Consider the following 22048-nt stretch of genomic DNA (forward strand, 5'->3'; position numbering starts at 1 on the left):
GCCTTTTCTTGTTTCAGAATATGCAATCATTCAGAGTTTGAAGCCGTTTAGGTAGCAACATCAATCGTAATGTAATACTAAATTCTATTTGCCACTTCCAATTTGTTTATACATTCATGCAGGCCATTGTTGTTTATGCAAGCATAACAATGGACTGCATGCTTGAGCACTCATTATCATCATAAAAAACAGATTAATTAAAACAATTTGGGCAGAAGACCCCCCCCCCCCCTAAAAAAAACAACAACAAAAAAAACGATGAATTGGCTTTCTTGTGACCAAATGTACCATCAATTATCCATTTCCTTATTTTTCCCCCCAAAAAATCTGTCTTAATGCAAAATATTTTTGCTGTGTTTTTACATTTACTCAACATTAAGGAGCCACAATGATCCTTTTGTTCCAACTTAAAAGACAGCAAGGGATTGTTCCGCTCACTTGGTCAAAAACATACACCCAAACAAAGATTCAAGTCATCTATTGTCTCGCTCTAAAAGCTCCTCTGTGTGTGGTCATAAAACAGCTTTATCTGGACTGATAGGATACTTATAGGACAGTAAATGATGGTTACTGGCAATCTTTAAAAGAGACAAATTGGGTTTTTTTTGTCCAGGTCACAGGTTTAACCTTCACTTCACTTTTACTCCTAAAAGCATACAGTTTGTCACAGTGCTAGTAAACAGCACGGCATATATGAGACGGTTGGTCGTCCTTTGAGGTGAAAGACAGGCAGCGTGGGCCTAAATAATGAAAGAGGTGCCCCCTGTGAGTGCGAGCGAAAGAGTGCATCAGTGGAATGGGTGAGTTCAGATTTTGTGTGTGTGCGTGCATACATGTAGGATTTAAGACAAACAATCAAGCACACAAGAGTAAACGCGCTGTGTTTGAGAGGACTTAATGAAACATGGGGATTAGTTTAAGAGAGAATTAATCCTTCAGTCACAAACAGGGAATATAAATGACATGTGATAGAAAAGCACTGCTACTGATAATTAATTACACCTATGTTGGGGATTGGAAATTTTTTTAATTCTAAAAAAAACATGCATGTTTTAGGTTTTGTGTTTTTGGTTAAGATAAAGATCAGGAGGTTATGTGCATTTTTTTTAACCTTCACACTATGCCTAAAATCATGTGGCACACAATGATTTTTCCTAAGAGAATGGTTGCCCATGCGTGCCCAAAGCCAACATTTCAACAGTTATTAGGCTACATAATGCAAAGAGTTTTAATTAATAGAAACTATGATCATAGTAGGTCATTTGGGTGAGACTTAACACATAACACATCTACTAAAGAGTGGGGGGGATAACCTGATCTACATCTCATTCATTCTGTGCTCATTAGATTCCGCCCCACTAATTTGCTGAGATTAAACCATGAGCTGCACCCCCCACCCAATGAGGACACACACACCGTTTTTCCTAAGCATTTGTATTTTGCGTTCTCCAGATGTATTAAAACTGCAGCTTTTCATGTCATCTTCCACCATCTCCATCTTTCATTGCCATTATCTACTATATTTTTCCAGCACACACACACATACGCCTCACCTTTCATCTTTATTCAATCACATGTAACTCAATTGAAGAGCATTCAAAGTGGATTAGATTCACATGAGCTCAATACTGGTTCAATGGTGGACCTATTCCACCGAGCATGGCTCTTTCTTGTCTCTGGGGGAGAAAAAAAAAGGGAGTCTGTCTGTTTTGAATGTATGTGTCATAGGGTTAAAAATAACTCCTTTGTAAACGCTCAAAGATTGGCCTGCCCTCTTCAAGAGACGAAGCATGATAACATAAATATTACTCATTTGTCCCATTACCTAACTCTTTTAGCATTCTTGCAGGAGTGTTGTATGATGGTTTTTCTGCCCACGCTCAATATCAGCTGGACTTTCTCTATGGCAGGCAACTGCAGTTTGCCAAAAGGGGCAGCAGGACTGCAGCTGCATCTGGTTCATCTGATTGTGCACTACATTACAGACTAATAAAAATCTGTGAAAACCTGTCAAATGTTAGAAACAAATCATATTTACAATAGAAAACTGTGAGGAAAAAGAAACTGAAAAAGTACTCTGACTAAACTTACACTGGACATGAACCACAGTTCAACATCTCACTGGGAAGAATCACATTCTAGCTGCCAGCAGGTCTACTATTTGTTTATCCCATAAAAACCAGACTGTTCTTTGTGTTTATACATCAACCTGATCTGATAATAGTTTTAATATCCGCTCTAATATATTCTGGGATGCCACTTAATCACATGGACTTAAATGCCCTTTATATTTATGCTGGGTCAATCAGACAAAACTAGATATTTACAGGAATTTCTGAGGGTATAGTTAACGTAAGAATAAGAAGTAGGGTGTTTCTGTTATTTTGTCAGTACATTTAGAGGAAGCCTAACGGGAACATCATGCTTGTTTATGCCCACAGAAGAGACAGGCTTGTTTGTTTCAGCTTCGCTGTGTTCCTTAAACCTCATACGAGGCCACAAGCCAGACTAATTGTAATACAATTGAGATGCAAGTGCATATACAGTGCTTTTAGAGAATTAAAAATGAATAAATAAATAAATAAGTAAAGCTTTTAACAGGATCTGTCCACAGCACAGACGAAGACTTCAAAGTCCACCTAACCAGAAATGCGCACCTTAACTACCGAGCAGCCTTCTCACCTGTCTAAATGATACCGACTGATTTCAGCGCCTGTCTGAAGTGGCTGAGCGCGAACAGGCGCACTCCTAGTCCCATTACATAATTGAGTTCAAACGATAAAGTGGCAGTGAAAATTTACGCACGGCGTTTCTGAATGCACTGTTTCCAAGCACCTGTCAACAAGTTCTGTGGCACATTAGCAAACACTCACCGCGAGAGAGCCAGTTGAGGAGGCGACGTAAACCTTGATGACCATTTTAATCCCGAATTACTGTCAGACGATCAGCAAAACAGTTTGGTGGCAGCGAGCCTCGTTTATTGCCACCCTTCAAAAAATAAAAATAAAAAGAACAAAAAACGCTAAATTTGTGAAAACTATGCAAATGTGCTTTAGATGAGCGATCACAATAACACAGCGTGCGCTTCTGCTGACTGTTACACCCACACCACTCACAGCTCAGCTCAACGCACGTCATTACATTAAAAGGAATATATAAACAACATCCATTTCCGGTCTCACTTTCAAATTAAAACAACCATGTCGTTAAGTTACTGAAGTTAATACCGAAGTATTTTTGATTTGTATATCTTTTGTAAATATACTCCCGAGTCATATTGAGGTGGATCCACCATAAAAGAAATTTATTATTTTATAATGGTCAGGACTTTTCTGGTGAAGGCATTGCTTTTATGGATCAAGTATATTTTATGAGCATTTCCATTTTAAAACCATTTTTTATGCAGCTATAGGCCCAAATACTCAAAATGCAAATAATATTGTGTTAATTGAGAGAATTCTTGATTAAATTAGGCGTGTTTTGTGCTTTTGTCGTCTGGTATGCACGCACCTGCAAATAAAAAAGTTTTTATATTCATATAAAAACACATATAGTTTTTGTTCAATAACCCCCCCCCCCCCCCCCCCCAACCCCCCCAACCCAGCGCGCGCACACACACACACACACACACACACACACACACACACACACACACACACACACACAAAACTGCGATAAATCCTTAATAGTTCTTTTTCGGTCATTTTTAATGATCACGACCATCCATAACATGTACAACAGCGCCACTCTGGTGGTAGGGTAGTATTGCAGTGAGAGCTGCGGTTGCCATGGTACGGCGTCAGCAGCTACTCTGAAGCAAACGTCTAGGCGTGGACTGGAAAAAATGCTATTAGAAATTCTATGGCACTAAAGAGAAGGACTACTTTTAGCCGACGACGTGCTGTTTTTCTCTTGTTATTGATAAAGCGACAGCCATGACAGTTTATTTCAAAAACGGGTGTACAACCCATAGTCTTTATTTTATATCTAACGGCAGCTAAGTTAGCTAAAGTTCAAGCTACCTTGCTAATAGCTCTTTAGCTTGCAGTAGCCGATCCAATCAAAACAAGAAACGGGTAAGTGTTGCACATTCAGGCGGAAACTGAGCAACATTAACATACATTTGTAAGTTAGCGCAGTTTAGTGCTGAAAGATTCCGAACGCTACAGCACACTCCACCTGTTGATGATGGTGGTGATTTTGTGTTGCTATGCTAATATTAAGTGGCTGTTGTTAGCTGTTATTCACCTAGCGGCACCGTTAGCTTTACAGTGACACTGATATTATGTCGTCGAAGAGCTTTTTAAAGTTTCGTTTGCCTTTTGCTTGCACATAATTGAAATGTGCAAGATACATAAACTAACAGAGGGTTCGGTGAGTTATGTGATAAAGTCCAGGTGATACATTTCGTTGTTTTTAATTGACAGGCAATCTGTCAACAACAGAGTACCTGGAACAGCACACGCTTTACTTTAATCCCGTCAGTTCGATCCACAAAGTGCAGGGCAGTGCCGCTGCTGTAAGCCAGGGCATCCTTTGTCTTCACTTAATATTGAGACTCGATTTTATTAGACTGACCAGGAATCTAGAGGAAATGGCAATGATGGGCTGCTATTTCCTCCAGGTTCCTCCTGAGGCAAAAGATGCGATGAAGACATGAGGACAAAGTCGACTAGAATTTGATATATAAAGTGACCCTCACAGATACTTGCTTCTGTTTTCTGGCGATTCTTAATGTCCTGTCAGCAAGTATACTTTAATAGCAGTGAGAATTCCCTAAATTTTACTCGATATTGACTTTCTTCACAGAAATATATTCCTTTTCCAACATTTTAGCAAGATTTTATTTTCTAAGAGAATATTATATATACAATATATGTGAATATGTAAAATCACATCTTCTTAATAAAGGTGTGAATAAAGGATACCCTTATTCACATCACTTTAATTCTACTTTTTCTTTTCTTTTATCTTTTTTTATTTATTTAATTGATAAGCTTTGTGCACTGTGCTACATTCAGTCGTTAATAAGTCACCAGGGCAGATGGAGGCAATGTACCGTTTAGTTTTCTACTGCAGAGACCACTCATATCATACGGGATTCAGTCTCATGGAAAATTCTGCCTCACACATCTTGTTGCTTGGTGACCAAGACACATAAAACTAAAAACCTAAACGAAACCAGTTAGCTTAGCTTCTTTTAGCTTTAAGAATATTCTTTTTGATTGAACATTACTCATTATAAATGTAGAGCTCAGTTCAAAGGTAACAACCTAAATTTTAAAGAGCAAAATTCACTACACTTCATAATCTGTTTTGTTTCTCTGTTCTTGTTTTTTAAATCCAGCATGTCTTAAGTGACGACATGGAATCTGAAAAAGTTGCTCACCCATATGAAGACAACCGGGATTTAAGTCGCCAGTCCTGCCGTAGTACAAAGAAAGATTCTCGGGCTTCATCCGTCCAGGAACACAAACAGAACTTCTGGGACAAGATGCACAGCGAGGATACAAAAGTTGACTCAGGTGATGTCAGATCTATAACCAGAACTTGGCATTCAGATCCTGATCGGGATCGGATGTCAGAAGGAGAGGGAAGCAAAAGTGGTGGGTCATTTTATTCTGAGAATTATGAAAACGAGTCTCATTCAGAGTGCTCTGTCTCACCGTACTCCCGGTCCCGGACTCCTTCACCCACCCCACATAGAGGGGTGCGGGCAAAGAGGATCTCTGGCAGCCCTCTCCACAAGACAGGTATGTGAAGAAGGAACGAAGTGGATAAACAGTTAAACTGATGAATGAGGCTAAAATCTCATTCATTCGACGATTAAATTGACTGTTTAGATAATGGCAGTGTAAGGCACATTCTGACTGCCTGATTGACTTAGAAAAAATCTTTTCATAGGAGCTTTTGTCATCATGTTTTTAGATTTTACATGATATGTCTTTCTCTGCTTTGCAGGTGGTTTGGGGCGCCGGGGCTTGTCTCGCCCACAGCGACCAGGTGGTCACCCCCTGACCCAGCAGTATCAAAGGGGGGTGCGTTCTCACAGCAAGGAGTCCACACCACCTAAAGACCTGGACCTGGTGACCAAGCGGATGCTCTCGGCCCGCCTCCTAAAAATCAATGAATTGCGCAATGCTCTTTCTGAGCTGCAGCAGCGCACGGACGAACTGCAGAAAGAAAATCGAATTCTTCGACAGGTAGGCCTGTTTCAATATTTGGTTTAAATGCTTTGAAGGAAGAGTGTTCTTAAATAATTTTATGGCTTTTATTCATGTTTGTAGTAAAAAATAAACAGACTTTTTTACAGGAAAATCAATTACAATTCTCCTTCTTCTTCACCACTCTCAATGCAACCTTTGCCATGCTTCAGCTTCAGGTGCGTCAAGAGAAAGCCCTGCAGCGGTACGATGATACAGAAAGCGAAATCTCCCAGCTCTTATCCCGGCACTCCAACGAGATCCACGTGCTGCGTGAACGTCTCAGGCGCACCCAAGAACGGGAACGGAAAGCTGAGCGCCAGCTGAGGGACACAGAGGAGCGGTTTCAGAGGGGTCAAGCTACCATTTCACGGCTGAAGAAGCTGGTCGAGCAGCGGGATTTAGGAGCCAGAGAGGAGCTCAGCCGCAGGCTAGAGGAAGAGAAGTTGCGGGCCCAAGAAGCTGAACGTAAGCTTAAGGTAAATAGACAGTGGAATAAAAGATCTAACCTTCTTCTGGATCTTCTGGATTCCGATTAAATACTTATTGACCTGAAATTAAGTCTTATTAACCCTGATTTCTAGAGCCCCACATACTGCTTTGTAGCATGAATGATTAACCTGGAACATGTTGAATGTTGGGTTTCTGGTTTACAATATAACAAACTGATGCACATTTATGTGCAATCTCTTGTCAGTGAACACTCAAAATTGTAATTCTCATTTATTGTTTTTATCCTAAACCATGGGTTCCCTTTCAATGCAGCAACTTTCAATGAGTGTTTGTGTTTGAAGGAGGTGGAGCGTAGCATGGAGCTAAGAAATAGCAGTTATCAGAGACAGCTTGTCGCAGAGAAGAAGAAGACACTTAGTACCCAGGAAGAGATCAGGGCTCTCCAGGAGGAACTTGAACGACTGAACAATAAACTCAAGGTACATGTACAAAAAATAACCTTAAAAAGTAGCCGCTGCCATCGAAAGCAGGACTGTGCATCAAAAGCAGATTGCTCATTGTGTAAAACAGTATTTTTTGTTGTTGTTTTTTTTTTATTTCTTCTTAAAATGTTCAGGAAAAGGAGAGAGAACTCGATGCGAAGAATATTTATGCCAATCGCATGGTGAAACCCTCACAAAAAAAAGAGACTGAAAGTGACACAAAGCACAAAGGTAACAATTAACTTGCTGAGGCTTATTGTGTAGTTCATTTGACTTTATATCAAAAAGTGGATGCCAGATGGTATCATGAGTCACAAAATTCACTTTTTGTGTCGGATAGAATCCTTTGGAAAGCCTGAATTTTTTTCCCACATTGATATTTGATACATGTTTTTGCTGTAACTTCATTGGCTGTGTCTGAATCCATACTAATAAATATGCATGGTGGCTAAAAAGCAATCAGGATTGCTTATAAGTAATGATAGTGCTTTGTGTAATGGGATGGTCAGAAATATGTTGAGTAAAAGTGATTTTATACTTTTCCCACACATAGTTCCCAGCAGGAGCAGCTCTAAGGCGATACAGACTGAAGGCAGGATGCTGAGTCTGGATTTTCCCACACCTCCCCCTGCTATCACAGATGCCAGCGAGTACAGGGAACATCCACCTGATGAATATTTATCACTTAAGGTGTTATGTCTACTCTTTCCTTGTACTTACTTTGTCCACATCTTTTACCACTAATTGTTGTCATTCATCACTTTTCAAATTTCTGCTATCAGGAGCTTAACAGAGCGGTCAATCAAGCAGAGGCAGAAGACAGGGGACCAAACTGGGAACAAAAGAGTAGAGAAAGACATGAGGAGAAGGAGTTGGCGAAGGAAGAGAAAGAGGCCAAAAAGTACCTTGATCAGGAACAGAAAGCGCTTGAAGTTAAGGCAAAGTTTTTAAGAAACGGTAAGCCAAAGATTAGTTAAGAGTAGTTGTAGAGCATATACTTCACTTATAAAAAGCTTGTCGAAGCAGCATTGTTTGTACTTTAATCTGAGGAACGCTATCCCAACAGGCTCGGAGAAAGAAAAGGATGAAGAGGGCCAAAAGTGGACGAGTTTCCTGTTCAACCAGAATGGGGATGATAACTACAAGAAGCACGGTCATGTCCAGGGAGAGGTGGAGAGATGGAATCAGGAGGCGCTGGCCTGTCAGCAAGCATCAGAAGAAGCGCGGCGCAAAAAAGAGCAGCTGCTGGCAAAGATGCGGGAAATAGACAGTCAGAAACAGGGGGCCCAGGATTCCTTGTTTGCCTCGAGTCCTTCTGAGTCCAATAAGGGTCTCGGTGAACATTCTTCTCCACGCCCTCCTGAGCAAAGGAACCATAACTCTTCGATTTTCAGCCTAACTAATTCAGAGGAGCCGGATGATTTGCGTCCTGGGAGCAAAGAAGGTGGAAGGAGGAGACTAGGCACAGAGGGTGGAGCAGTTACAGCAGGGATAGGGAGGAGAGCGCTCCGGTCTCAAATCTCCAGCGATGACTTGGCATTTGGAGGTTACGCACCTTCATTTGTACATTCAACTTTCCGTGGTTCCTCTGGCTTCCCTCCACCTCCACCCAAAGAGGACAAGGAATCTGCGTTAGAAGCAATAGGGGTGTTTAATATCAGTGCAGCAGAGGAGAGGGAGACAGAAAAAGCTCAGGGAAAGGACAGGAAGTTAAGTCTAATGCACCAGCTGTTTGGTCCCCAAGCCACAGCTGTTGGTGATGGTGCGAATACCTCCAATAAACTGGAGCTTCTTAATAGTCCTCCAACAACCAATGGAGTGCGTTCAAGAAGGGATGGACTGCTCAACTTCAACTCAGGATCTCTCACTGCTCCAGCAGCCTCCTTTAGCACCCTCCATGTTGCAGATAGCAGACCTGCCATCCGTGCCATCACCTCCTTCGAAGACGAGATTGAGGAACTCACATTATGAAATTAATTTAGATTGAAAGTAGTCTGGGTCTTTGATGGCAAACCATCAAATCTGAGAGGTTATTTATGAAATATAAGAACAACCCAGCATTAAAAATATGAGAACATCAAAATAAGACGAAACTTGCAGAAACTGATTTGTTTCATCCATCAGTCCTTTTTAACTGCCTCTGTCCAGTTGGATCAGTCACTCAAAACACCCCTAAGGTGGACAAGCAGTTAAGAAAAAGGATCAATGGGTTAATGTGCAATTTGTACGTTTGTTACATTGTTTTTCTTAGACGTTCCTTTAAAACCAGCTTAACTCTCATAACAGTGATTTTTATTTGTAGCACCTGTGAAAATTAAAGAGTAGCTTTTCTGACAGACTATGACTGAAGCTCTTACTCCATTTAGATATTTTAGTGCTTTGCTGGGTTTTGTATAGTTTGGGATATTTTTTGTCTTTGTCAGATAGTTTGTAATCATAGATTTTCCCATAATCTGAAAGGGCTGCAGTAGGGAGGAAGAAATTACAATGCATGGTACATAATAGCACCCTTCCTACAGTTCCCCCTTCTCTGTTCAAAACGCCTCCTACCAGATGGCTTCACACTGGATTTAAACTCTACTGTATCAGGTGAATGTCCTCTGCTCAAGGCATTGAATCATCACTTTCTACACAGATTTGATTTAGTTTTAAATAAACCACTAGATCTGTCATTGGCCAGTTTTTTCAGTCATCAACTGAATTTATTTTTAAACAATACCTTGTGGAGATGCAGGAGTCTCTCCCTTTCAGAGCACTTGAATTAAAATCCACTTGAAGGCCATAAGGGATGTGTTCTCCAGTGGTGCCAAAATATGTTTCCCACTCCTTTAATTCTTTTGCAGATATTTTGACATAAAAATGTACCCCTAAATGACAAGACAATCACACCATGTGTAGATCGCCTGTACAACATCTGACTGTTACTGTATGATAAACGAGTTTTCAATTTTATATGTAATCTTACCAGCACTCTAAGCACATGTAAGTCCCAGGTCTTCCTTTCGCCCAACCCATTTAGGGGTTGCCACAGCAAATCACCAGCCTCCATCTAACCCTAGAGCCACAGCAGTTCTCATTACCATTTTTGTTTAATTGGTTGTTTTTTTGTTTTTTACATTATGTTCACTAATCTACAAGATTGTGTAAATAATGATCTGTATTAAACCCACCAATACCAGCTTAGTCCATGCCCTGCACCAGAAAATGTAACATCAGCCTAATGTTGCCAGATCCTTCTCTCTTTTCCTTTCTGCACTAAATGTCTTGTGATGGGAGCGCTTTACTTTCAAAAAGGCAATCAGCCCTGTAGTAAGCAATCTGATGGCTTTATTGAAATGAAATGAAGACACAAAATGCTCTTATTTTAATAATCATTTGTTATTACACTCGAGCTTCATTCAGAAAGCACTTTTTAAATGTGACACAAAGCTGTCTCTGCCCTCAGTCTAAAGTTGATACCTATTATTTACTTGTGAAACTCTTTGTATTTATTCTGTGAAGCTTATTTAATATGAAACATGTAACCAGTTACATTTCGTCTAATGTTTAAAATTGTTGAATGAATTAAAGGTTTGTACAATAGTGACGCTGTCTCCTGGTCATCAGACTGTGGCGCACTTGCAGTAATATTCATCTAGCGGGAAGTCGGATTCCTTGGACGTCTCCAAGCAACCACAACCTGACGCAACCTTCCCGCCCCTCCTCCGGTAGCTCCCTGCTCAAAAATAAGTGCACCGCAGAGCCATAGAGGGGATCTTATCAGGGAGCGAGAGACTGGCGGTGATGGTCTGCGCCGATGTGGCTGCCAGGATTCAGCGTGGTAAGTTGGACCGCTGCTGGGAGGTTCCTGAAAGGTAAACGAAGTCGTAGTCTACGTGCGTAGCCGAGTTTTCAGGTGATCCCCCCCCCCCCTCAGGGTATCACCTTGCAGCACGCTGCCAGAAAAGCAGGAATAGGCTGAAATGAATCACATGCAAAATAAATCATCGTGCAAGATGTTCCAGGGGATTTAGAAGGAAAAATGTTATCTTTACAGATGGTGTTTGTTCCCCAGTGAGCGCAATAGTAATCACAATTGTTTCTTTTATGCTGTGAGAACTATCAGTATGTTATTTTCTCATAAATAAAAAATAATAATTAATTTAAAAAACACTTTTTTATTACATGCCCGCTTTCACTGTCAGAACTAAATGGCACTTAAAATCATAACGGTTCTCTCCATTTCAGATACGACTTCAAGTTATATAATAACAAGTACTGTTTTACCTTTATTATTACTATTACTGTTATATGGATCTATATATTTCAAATGTTGTAACTCTCAAGAGTGTCTTTGTCACTTCCATTGTGCGTTATGATCAAGTTAATCGCTTCTTTTCTGAATACAGTCAGAACTGTAGAGCTTCGATGTCTACTTTAGGGTTACAAATGCAAAGATTGGTTCACTTTGAACTACAGACTGCTTTATTGGGCTTCTGTTGCCACAACACGGGGGAAAAAATCAATACGCTGCAGCAGTGTTTACACTACTAACACAAACCTGGAGATAATTTCTTTCGGTTATGCTCAGTATCAAAGATGAAATTGAAATCCCTGCAAATTACTCAGGGTCAGGTTCTATTATAGATTGGAGGACTATACGCTAAAGCTTCATTTAGTTACTCTGTGGTTGTGTTTCTTACGTAGACATGACCTCATGTTCCAGATAGGAGAGCCAGACTTCCTAAGCTGCTCAGCCAGACCAGGTTTTGGCATCTCACAGAAGTCCCAACACCACAAAATATATTTTATTAGTGTGGCAACTGGAGTTTAAACCAGAGGAATGTATGGGTGATGTGTGCTGATTCACTTAGGACATTTGGATAGGGACAGCTGGACTTCCCCCACTGCCACCCCCTCCCTGACATCTAACATTTGACAGTGTTTTTATATGCCCTGGGTGAATTTGATATTCAGGATGTAAAACTTGGCTTCCTAGAGAGGCAGAGTTCCTGCTGGCCTATTCAAAAAAGTCACTGACTTCACCAGACCAGCCAGTAAAGAGGGGTTTTAAAAAAAACAACAACAAAAACCTCTCTATTTCTTTATAATTGTGATCACAGCTCATTATGTGATACAGACACACTTTTCCACATCCTTTCTAAGTGTTCTGGATAAGCAGTCCCTATTCACAATCTAACCAGTTCCTCACTGTACACGAACGGTCCTTACAAAGTTAAAAATGCCTGCCTCCAGCTTTAATGCTCTCTCTACACAGTGCGGACTTCAGCAATGCACTGATTCATGCAGATAACGAAGACAGCATCCATTCCCAGGCTACTAAAAAGTCAGCTACTCATCACAGTCTATTTTCCATTGCAAAGCAGCCAAGCCGGCTGTATCATTAGATCCAGGGGCAGGGACTTCACTGCTGCTATTATAGAATAACAGCACACCCCAACCACTTATTGAGATCTTATGGACTCAGTAGGAAGACACTGAGCAGTAAGAGTGCTTTTGCTATTGCTGCCCCTTTTACCAGTTGTAACTGGTCTTGCATTCCAACTCAACAGGTCCTGAGAAGGTTTTTATTTTATTTATTTTATTTTTTAAAAAAGCACATTCACATTCATTGTGGCTTTGGGATTATTGAGGCAATAAGCCTCGTGGACAGGAGGTCGGAAATTGCTGATTCATTTATAGCACCTCTGTTGTTGCTATGGAAACAGTTTGTTTCTGTTAAATGAAAATCCAGGAGGTGTTTTATCCCCCTCTGTGTGCTGTCCCCTAATTTCTGATATTAGAGAGGCCACATGCTTCATCCAGATCAGTTTATAGAAATACAATGAAGGTCTTTCTAGAGTGTAATCTCATTTTTTTCTCTATGTTGGCACATTAGGTTTGTCCTTTGTTATTCTCAGCAAATGTTTCATAACCTGTGTCTTTTTTCTTCTACAGATCTACAGATATTCTGCATTTGAAGCATCTGATTCCACTAAAGACTGAAGACTGGGTCTCCTGAAGAATATAAAGGGCAGAAAAGTGAATGCTGGACAGACAGAATGGAAGCCTGATAGCCTTATAGCGACGAAAGAGGCCAGATAGCTTTTTTTTGTTTTGTTTTTGTATTTAACAGGTTAAAAATGAATTCGCACTCAGCTCCACAGATCGTGGTTAACAGGACAAATGTCCAGGACGAGGCAGACTGTGGGGAAGGTGTAGATTTGCCTACAGATGACCATCTGATGACTTTGAAGGCCTTAACAGAGAAACTAAGACTGGAGACCAGGAGACCCTCCTACCTGGAGTGGCAAGCCCGGCTTGAGGCAGATCGCTTCAGAGACTCAGAAACTGGGACTAAAGGGAAAGTAGTTAGACACAAGGAGACTTCAGTGGACCCAGATGTGAGTCAGCCCAAGTTGCCATCAGGTGAACTTAAGGGATTTGAAAACATTGATGAAGCTCTAACCTGGCTCAGAAGAGAACTGGTGAGGCACTGTCTAAATGATCACCACCATCTAATCTTTATTTTGTTCTAATTTCTCATAGATTTTCAGAAATGTTTTGGGTTACAGTGTAATCAGCTTGCAGCATGTTTTTGTACTAACACTTCATAAAAGGAATTAAGGAAACAGGGAACATGGCCATAATGAGGGATTTAATATTGGCTACACGTGTTCAAAAGAGGAACACATGGGTCTTTTGATAAGTTCAGGCTGCTTAGTTGAAAATCCTTCGCAGTCAGTAATTGCCTGAAATCTAGAACCCATGGACATCACCACACACTTTGTTTCCTCTCAATGAGGTGCTCTGTCAGCCCCATTCTGAACCCACCTTCAGTCGCTGCTTATTTGTGGGTCTTTCTGCATTCAGGTTTGTCTTCAGTAACATGAAAAGCATGCTCTATTAAGTTGAGATCAGTTGGTTGACTTGGCCATTGAACAATCTCATTTCTTTCTCTTGAGAAACTAATGGTTGCTTCAGCAGTTTGCCTTGGGTCATTATCTGGTTGCACTGTGAAGTGCTGTCTGATCAGTTCTGAAGCATTTGGCTGAATCTGAGCAGAGAGTGTAGCCCTGTACACTTCACGATGCATTCTGCTCCTTCTATCAGTAGACACATTAGCAATATGGGCATGTATGGACCATGCCCATGAACCATGCCATAGCAATGCCTCCATCTATATTCTGCTGTAGTCTGCTTTACGCCATGAGCAAAGTCTAATCTGACCTTCTTGTTGCATCTGTATTTCCATTTATGAAGTTGTGTCTTGATTATAGACCTCTACCATGGAAATAATTCTGCCATCACGCAGCCCTGACTTGGCCTGACATTTCTTCAGACGTCATGTTGCAATCAAAAGCTATAAAATACAAACAGAACACACTGAATCAACTTCAGATATTGTGTCTGCTTCGGCAGTCAAAATCACCTGACCATGAAGATGCTGGGCATTTAATTGTCAAATTAATTTTAATTTGAAATTTATTTATTTTTTGTTAAAGCCATTGAATGAAAGCTTGCACTTCAATCACACCCTTATTGCTTGATTTAATTCAAAGAGTTGGGAGTTTGCCTTGTAATTGGAAGGTTGCCGGTTCAAGCCCCGGCTTGGACAGGCTCGGTCGTTGTGTCCTTGGGCAAGACACTTCACCTGTTGCCTACTGGTGGTGGTCAGAGGGCCCGGTGGCGCCAGTGTTCGGCAGCCTTGCCTCTGTCAGTGCGCCCCAGGGTGGCTGTGGCTACAATGTAGCTTGCCATCACCAGTGTGTGAATGTGTGTGTGAATGGGTAGATGACTGAATGTGTAAAGCGCTTTGGGGTCCTTAGGGACTAGTAAAGCGCTATACAAATACAGACCATTTACAGGCCATTTTTGTTCTAGTAATATTTTGTTCCACAAATTAGTGTAGTGTGAATTGTAGTAATTATTCTCCCTTTGTGACCATGTTTGATCAGCATAGCAGTCCCAAGATGTGCAGAACTTTCATTCCTATACAAAACAGAAAATACAGCATGCTTCCCCTTTGTCCTCGTGATTACATATAAAGGGGGAATAGTTCTTGTTCCCTTGTACCTACTGCTTTCTGTTGCTTTCTGTTGTCCTGTAATTAGTACAGTACAGTTAGGATAGAGTCTTATACTATACTTGGATTAATTCAATTGTATGATTATGACTGCAATTGATTTATTTTTCCTTATATTTTTCTTTTGGTTGTGTAATTTAGGAGGCATTGTTCCACACTCAAAGTTCAAGTAGAAAAGTTCATGCTTCTTAGCTAATTAGAGTTTAACAGTGCACGCGATGTTTAATCACCAGGCAGAAGAATCCCATTCATTCTTATTGGTGAGTGAGACTGATTGTGACCCCAGGCAGCAGAATCTGGCATTTGTTGCGAGCAATTTCTGCAACTGTAATCATTTTTACTCTGCTCAATTACTCTGCACATTCAGCCATAGCTCATATGCTTGGACTGTGCGCACAAAGAAGCACTGATAAAAGGCAGACTCACAGTACGTGGCTACAAACAATAAAGATGATTGTCATCTTTGTGTAGATGTTTGGACACAAACAAAGAAGAGCACCACGGTATCCCACCGTGAGTCTTCTTTTGACAAAAAAGGACCTCACAGAAGCACCTCTGGTCAAGCTCCACAGGTGGACTATACACAGTATGTTGGTGTGATTGAGTCCTCCATAAATGAAAAGAATAATTAAGCTTAGAATAGATTAGTTTTAGCTTTCAATCTTTTAGAAAATGACACTTTGACGCGTCCATTCGGCTTCGTATAAAATGAACAAATTCATCTTCCATCCCGACACCTTTGTCTTCTCTTTTGCAGACAGATATGCGCTTGCAGGACCAGCAGCTGGCGAGGCAGCTCATGCGGCTTCGGAGTGACATCAACAAGCTGAAGATTGAACAGACGTGCCATCTGCATCGCCGAATGCTCAACGACGCCACCTTTGGCCTCGAGGAACGGGATGAGCTGTCGGACCTGTTGTGTGAATGCCCGGTCACCCCGGGCCTCGGCCTCTCTGCCCCGCTGAGACTGATCGGAGTCACCAAGATGAACATTAACTCTCGCCGATTCTCGCTCTGCTAGTGGTAACGACGGAAGAAGAAAAAAATCCTGAATACAAAAGACCCTTTATATACTTACTTCTCTTGAGTGCAGCCGGCCAGCCGCAGTGATTAGATAATGATCAGATCTTTTCTGTTTTCAGAGATAAAACCACATCACACCCATTTTTATGCTCACTGAAATCAAAGAGAGAGATTTAAGAGATTAGGAAGAGTTTTAGTAAGTGTGGTGTTTTTGCCACTAAACTCAGCCCTGGAGCAGATTTCATACTTTTAGCCTTCCACGACTTGAAACAGAGTACATGCAGTTTTTGAATCAGTGCAAAAGCAGTGTTAGGCATGCTTCTGTTGTTTTTTAAACCATATTAGTACTGATTACCTTAAGTATTACCATCTACTTTCTGCCATACTTTATCACGCACAGATTAAATGTTTATATATATATTTTCACCACATTCAGACCTCTTTAGGACATTTTCAGTGACAATCACAGTTAGTAGATTTGTTTCTACCTTGTAAGTTTTGTTGTTGTTGTTTTCAAAGTGATGCCTTAATATTATAGAGACTGAGCGCTGTATGCTCATTTGTGTTTGTAGAATATCATGGATATAATGGTTTATTCGGTGTAATGATTGTCAAATTACACTCCTTTCTGAGCTTAGTCTCTGGAGCTTTGCCTTTTGCTCTAATAGTAATCATGTGAGTTGCCCTTGTCAGTCTGAAACAAAAACATGCTTTGTTTTCGCGGATGAACACTAAATTATAACTCATGTAGATCACTGTGAGCGCCCATTGACATGATTATGTGCGTCTTGCTATGACCCCTTTTTTATGCTGGAATCACAGTTATAATTGACTATAATTGAAGGCAACCTTTTCTTTACAAGACACTGACTTCGGGTTTGCATCTATAGTACAGTACTGTGCAGATGTTTTTCTTTAGACATTGGATTTTTTCACGTGTTTTTTGTCCAACTCCTTGTACCTTGCCCACAAGGTGATTCCCAAAGAGCTAAAACTTGGCGTGTCTCTGCATTGTGTGGAGTGTGTTCTTAAAAAATTAGGACACTGGACAAGTGAAGGACAAAAGAAGTCTTAGGTCTAAAAATTATCAGCAGCTGATGAACAGTCTCTGAAAGTCATGTCCTTAAGAAATAGGAAAACAAATCTAGCAAAGATCTGACGCAAAACCTAAGAGATGAATCTGGCCCTTAGGCCTTTGCATCTACTGTCCATCAGAAATAGTCTCAGTGGAAGGGTGGCTGTCAAGAAGCTACTCTTAAGGAAGGGAAACATGAAGAAAAGGCCGTTGTGTGCCAAACAGGTCTTCTGGAATGATTAATCCAAAATTAAAATTTTCGGTTCAGTTGGTTTGAGCAGTTGTTATCAATATGTATGGAGGAGGTCAGGATAGAGGTACAACAGTGAGTGTCTACAGGCAGGTCTTGGGCTGCATTTCAGGTAGTGATGCTGGAGGTCTTGTTAAAACTGCTGGAATTCTGAATGCACCACCAGATTTTGATCTACTATGCATTACCCTCTGGAAAGCGTTTGATTGGCAGCAGCTTCATTTGTGAGCATGATGATCCCAAAAAACACTGCAGATACAGTAAAAGCATACCTGGATAGAAAAACACACAATGGATTACTCTCCTTCATGGATTGGCCTCCCCAGAACCCGGAGTCCAACATTATTGAAGCAGTGTGGGATCATTTTTAGAAAGAATGGAACAAATAGCAGCCAACAACCAAAGAGGAGTTTTGAATGTCATTCAAGATGCCTGGAGAACTATTCCTGAAGACTCCTTAAAAGAAATGTTTGCATAAGAGAGTTCAGTCTGTGTTGAAGACTAAGAGTCACACCAAATATTGATTTTCATGCTCATTAGAATTGTACAAACTCTGCTCTTTCCTACTATACTGTATTTCCATCTATCCATCTAGCCAGGTTACAGATGTGGGTTGGTCAAAGACTTTTACATATTACTGTATAAGTGCATGGAATTTGTTTAGTCATGTTTAGTCCAAGGGAAATGAATGCACAATGAAAAAGAGCTTGTCTCATGGTTTTGATATATAACAAATGCAATATCAGAGATTTAAAGCTTTCCCACATGCCTTGGATTTTATTTGTTTTCAGCAGTGGTATTAGCAGAACAGATTACCTCCTGTAACACCCTCTGAAATAATAAAAAAGACCACAGTGTCTACTATAGCTTAGATTATCTTAATACTTAGCCTTTGCCCCATTTAACAGTGTTCTCAAAAGATGTAAAGGAAAGAAGTAGTCCATCAAGAGATGGATGCACTAAATGCACTAAATTACTTTCTCACTGTCTAATTTGCTGCCTTTAAAGGAAAATCATTACCAGTAGCATCTTATATTTTCCCTATAAAGCCTGTCTCCCAAACACAGTGAACCAGATGGAGGTAGGATGGTGTTTACATCACTAATGCTCTTATTTAAACACCAGTGGTAAGTGTGTTGGAGGGGTTTGGTTCTTGACTCAAGACAATATCAGAACTCTTTGTTCTGATACAACCCTACTCATATCAAGCCTTAATTAAAAAATAAATACTTAAAAAAAACAGTTGGGAGAAAGTGGAGAAAATTAGGCCTTCTCACCTCATTACTTCATCTAACATGTTGGATTGATTTAGTTCATTCACGAGGTGTAAAAATTTCTTTCCAAAAGGGGCAGGCTGCTGATTCGTCTGCTTGTGCTAACAGGTTGCTTTGAGAATAGCATCCGCTTTCTCATCTATCACTGTCAGAAAATGTATTTCTGTTTCTTTCAAGCGAGTGAAACTGCCACCTAACAGTGCATGTGAAGACAACGGTCAGCTTTGCATGCTAGAGTTGATTTACGCCGTTTCCTGGTCCCCGTGTCTCTCTCCTTATGAAGCGGTTGAAGCGGCCTGAGTCGTGAATGATTATGCTGAGACTGGATTTTCATGCATGAGCTCCAGCTTTATTTGGGATTATTGCAGATGAAAGCCACAACTCGTTCTACATGAAAGGCTGCCAGTGGGGCCATTACATGCATTTTCTAAAACGTTCCAGGCCATCAAGGTGTAGTTACCATGATTTTTTATGTTTTTAAAGTAAAATACTGGAAACAAATCAATGCAGTTGGAGCCAGATATTTTTAAAAAATGGTTTAGATTCCAGTGTTGGAGTCTAGCAGCATCGCATCAGTGCAGGAAGGTCTTGGGTTTGAATCCACCAGCTGGTGGAAGCTTTTTACTCTGGAGTTTGCGTGTTCTCCCAAGTACTCCAGCTTCCACCCATAGTCCAAAGACATGCATGTTAAAAATAAAGCAATTTAAAAAAGGTGACGTTAAATGGGGCATCAGTGTGCAACCTTGCCTCTTGCCCTCAACAACTGGGATAGGTTATATCCCAACCATGACCCTCGACTGGACATGTGGAAGGAAATGGATGGATTCCCGCTCCGTTCAACAGCTGTCCCTAGAGTTGGTTATTTTAATAATTTCATACCTAAACCATCTCATTTACATGACAAAAAGCGCCTTGAGGCAACTGTTGTTGTGATTTGGTGCTATCTTTAAAAAATGAATTGAAATTGAATTGAACTGAATTGAAAATGACATGCATACAGTCATTCACTGTCAGTTTGAGAAGCATAAAATCTCAAGAATAAAGGCCCAGTGTGGTATGCAATAAAAAGTAGGCCACACTGAGGGTTAAATAATCTGCTGTTTTGGGAGAGAGAGAGTGAGAGATGTTTGATCTCCGTTCTGTTTCAAGAAAGTTGTGATACTGTCTTCCACTTCGATTTTATGTATACTGCATACTGAAGAGGAGTTAATCTAGCAAAAATGGATGTAACAGATGTAACACCACAGAGCGGCACTGCGCGCTCGAACACAAACAGCTAACAGAGATCTCACCAAGGTGAACCACAGGGTGAGACTGGCGCAGATCCCAGACTGCATCTCATGCTGAGCCTTTGTGTAGGAGTGTCTGAGCACATCTCATCTCAAAGATTTACTGCTAGAGTGAGATGGTTTCAAACCACCACAGTTTGGAGAAGAATGTAGTTTTAACAGGACATATAGTCTTGGAAATTGATGGGTTACCCATCAAATTGACTGTCCTTAGATGCTGACTTACACAATGTGATGACAACAAGTCCTACTCGGTCACTTTGACTCTTTGTAAAAATTTTTCTTTAACAGATTTACTGGAAATATCTAGCAAGTAGTGACATTTTTAGTATCAACTGGTTCCAAAATAAGATCTAAAGCAGGTGGATTTGATGCGTAAGAAGGCACATGGTGAATTCAAAAGGTTTTAAGTTTGACCACACTAATAAATCCATGGAGTGCTAAACTGATTCTGACTGTGCTGGTGTTTGGAAAATGGATTTTGAACTAAGGTATGAGTAAAACATAACCCGGAGCTTAAACATTCAGCAGTTTCCTTTGTGAAATATCAATTTTGGAAGTTTTTTTTATTCTTTGGATTAGATTTAAGCATTCACGAAGTTTCGGATCAGTACTCAGTGAGCTAATCAATTGTTAATATATTAATATTTTTAAAAAGAAAAGAAAAATATTCAATGATCAAGCAGCCCCAAACTGAAAAGTGAAGGAGACTTGTCTACAAACAAGCAGCTGCACACATCTCATCTTCTATATGTGACTCATGCAGTGTTGATGAGGAACTGCAGGAGCTTCTGTCATTGTGTGCAGTTAATTGGTAAACTCTTTATAAAACAGCATGGGATCTCTTAATGACTTAATTAGTCCAACTGATCTATTTAATAATTACTTGCTTCAGTGAGGTGCTGCTCAGTCCAAATTGGATTAAGATGAGAATTTATAGGCGGCCAATTAGTATTCCTCCAAGTACTGCCGGGAAACAGTTCAATTACATCAAAAGGGGATGTAAAAAAACAGCATGTACTCCCTTTCTGCATGACATCATAGCACAGCTATACAGCGAACACTTGTTAGGACACAAGACTGAATGTGTACTTGTTATATCCCTCTTTTGTTCAAAGAAAACAGTGTCTAAAGCCAAAGATGTTATCTGAACCAAAGTGTAGTTTTACTATGGGTACCTCTACTCCAATACCATAAATGACACAGAATGACTCCAGAAATTAACATAGTATGGTGCAGAAATCTTTAGCCATTTTAACGGGAAAATGTGAAATAGGTGCAGCAATTTATTGAAACGTGCAAGGAAATAAAGTGAGTAAGGAAAGACATTCAGAGACATTCAAAACTCTTCTTTGGATGTTGGCCATCTCTTGTTACATTCTCTGTCAAGATGATCCAACACTGCTTCAATAAAGTTGAGTTCCAGGCTCTGGGGAGGCCAATCCATGACTGATTCAACTAAAGAAATGTGAACAAATTGTGTTTTTGTGGCAGGCTGCTCGTAGCAAAGTGTCTAAAGAAACAATTTAAAAGATAGTTGGTTCTTTGGCAAGTTACTTGTTAAGTGGAGACAATACTGGTTCATCCCTTGAGTTGGGCATCCCTTTTTACACTTGAAGGATTTGTGGCTCAGTGTTGAGTAGCTTGAAGAACAAAGATATTCCTGTGAAAATGGTCAGGTTCAAGGACTGAGGGGTGAGAAAAGCCGAGTTAAAGTCTGCTGATGGGCTTTTACGGAACGGAATGTGCTCAACTCGTGCTGTCCTCAAAATTTCCCGTCCCCAAGACTCACAAAACTAATCCCTGACTTTGTGGGCATTCAGCAGCATCCAGCCTGGCTGCTTTGATGAAGCTCTGAATGAAATTCCACTGCAGCTTAGGTGCATCCAAGCAAATGATCATATTTGGACTACAAAACTTCCCCTTGTGTCAGT

The 22048-nt window shown here is 40.5% G+C and overlaps 3 protein-coding genes across 5 annotated transcripts in view; 2 read left to right on the forward strand and 1 right to left on the reverse strand.

The window, feature by feature from the left end:
* sh3bgrl2 (SH3 domain binding glutamate-rich protein like 2) overlaps positions 1 to 3145 on the reverse strand; it is a 12617-nt gene extending 9472 nt beyond the window's left edge. The window contains exon 1 of the mRNA XM_004541917.2: positions 2874 to 3145. Coding sequence (XP_004541974.1) covers positions 2874 to 2918 — 45 coding nt within the window. The 5' untranslated portion in view covers positions 2919 to 3145. The remainder of the gene's footprint in view (positions 1 to 2873) is intronic.
* A 611-nt stretch (positions 3146 to 3756) lies between these two features.
* Positions 3757 to 10724, forward strand: lca5 (lebercilin LCA5). The gene is made up of 9 exons (XM_004541915.2): positions 3757 to 4076; positions 5348 to 5753; positions 5962 to 6203; positions 6377 to 6682; positions 6998 to 7135; positions 7273 to 7369; positions 7692 to 7828; positions 7921 to 8095; positions 8205 to 10724. The coding sequence occupies exons 2-9, from the start codon at positions 5366 to 5368 to the stop codon at positions 9107 to 9109; spliced, it is 2388 nt and encodes a 795-aa protein (XP_004541972.1). The 5' UTR covers positions 3757 to 4076; positions 5348 to 5365; the 3' UTR covers positions 9110 to 10724.
* A 94-nt stretch (positions 10725 to 10818) lies between these two features.
* On the forward strand, positions 10819 to 19357 carry fam167ab (family with sequence similarity 167 member Ab). 3 transcript variants are annotated; one of them, XM_004541913.3, is made up of 3 exons: positions 10819 to 10958; positions 13076 to 13605; positions 15961 to 19357. In XM_004541913.3, exons 2-3 carry the CDS (start codon positions 13261 to 13263, stop codon positions 16222 to 16224), a joined length of 609 nt encoding a protein of 202 aa, XP_004541970.1. In that variant the 5' UTR covers positions 10819 to 10958; positions 13076 to 13260; the 3' UTR covers positions 16225 to 19357. The 3 variants fall into 3 exon arrangements, with proteins under 3 accessions (XP_004541970.1, XP_004541971.1, XP_076729930.1); XM_004541914.4 differs by having other exon boundaries at positions 10830 to 10992; XM_076873815.1 differs by lacking the exon at positions 10819 to 10958 and adding an exon at positions 12825 to 12968.
* Positions 19358 to 22048: the final 2691 nt, after the last annotated feature.

This window comes from Maylandia zebra, linkage group LG15, assembly GCF_041146795.1.
Source record: "Maylandia zebra isolate NMK-2024a linkage group LG15, Mzebra_GT3a, whole genome shotgun sequence".
Lineage (NCBI taxonomy): Eukaryota > Metazoa > Chordata > Actinopteri > Cichliformes > Cichlidae > Maylandia > Maylandia zebra.

Coding starts and splice junctions, on each gene's coding strand:
- lca5 (XM_004541915.2), top strand. CDS start 5,366: ATGGAATCTGAAAAAGTTGCTCACCCATATGAAGACAACCGGGATTTA. Junction 6,204..6,376: donor AAAATCGAATTCTTCGACAG/GTAGGCCTGTTT, acceptor GCCATGCTTCAG/CTTCAGGTGCGTCAAGAGAA. Junction 7,136..7,272: donor GACTGAACAATAAACTCAAG/GTACATGTACAA, acceptor TAAAATGTTCAG/GAAAAGGAGAGAGAACTCGA.
- fam167ab (XM_004541913.3), top strand. CDS start 13,261: ATGAATTCGCACTCAGCTCCACAGATCGTGGTTAACAGGACAAATGTC. Junction 13,606..15,960: donor CCTGGCTCAGAAGAGAACTG/GTGAGGCACTGT, acceptor TCTCTTTTGCAG/ACAGATATGCGCTTGCAGGA.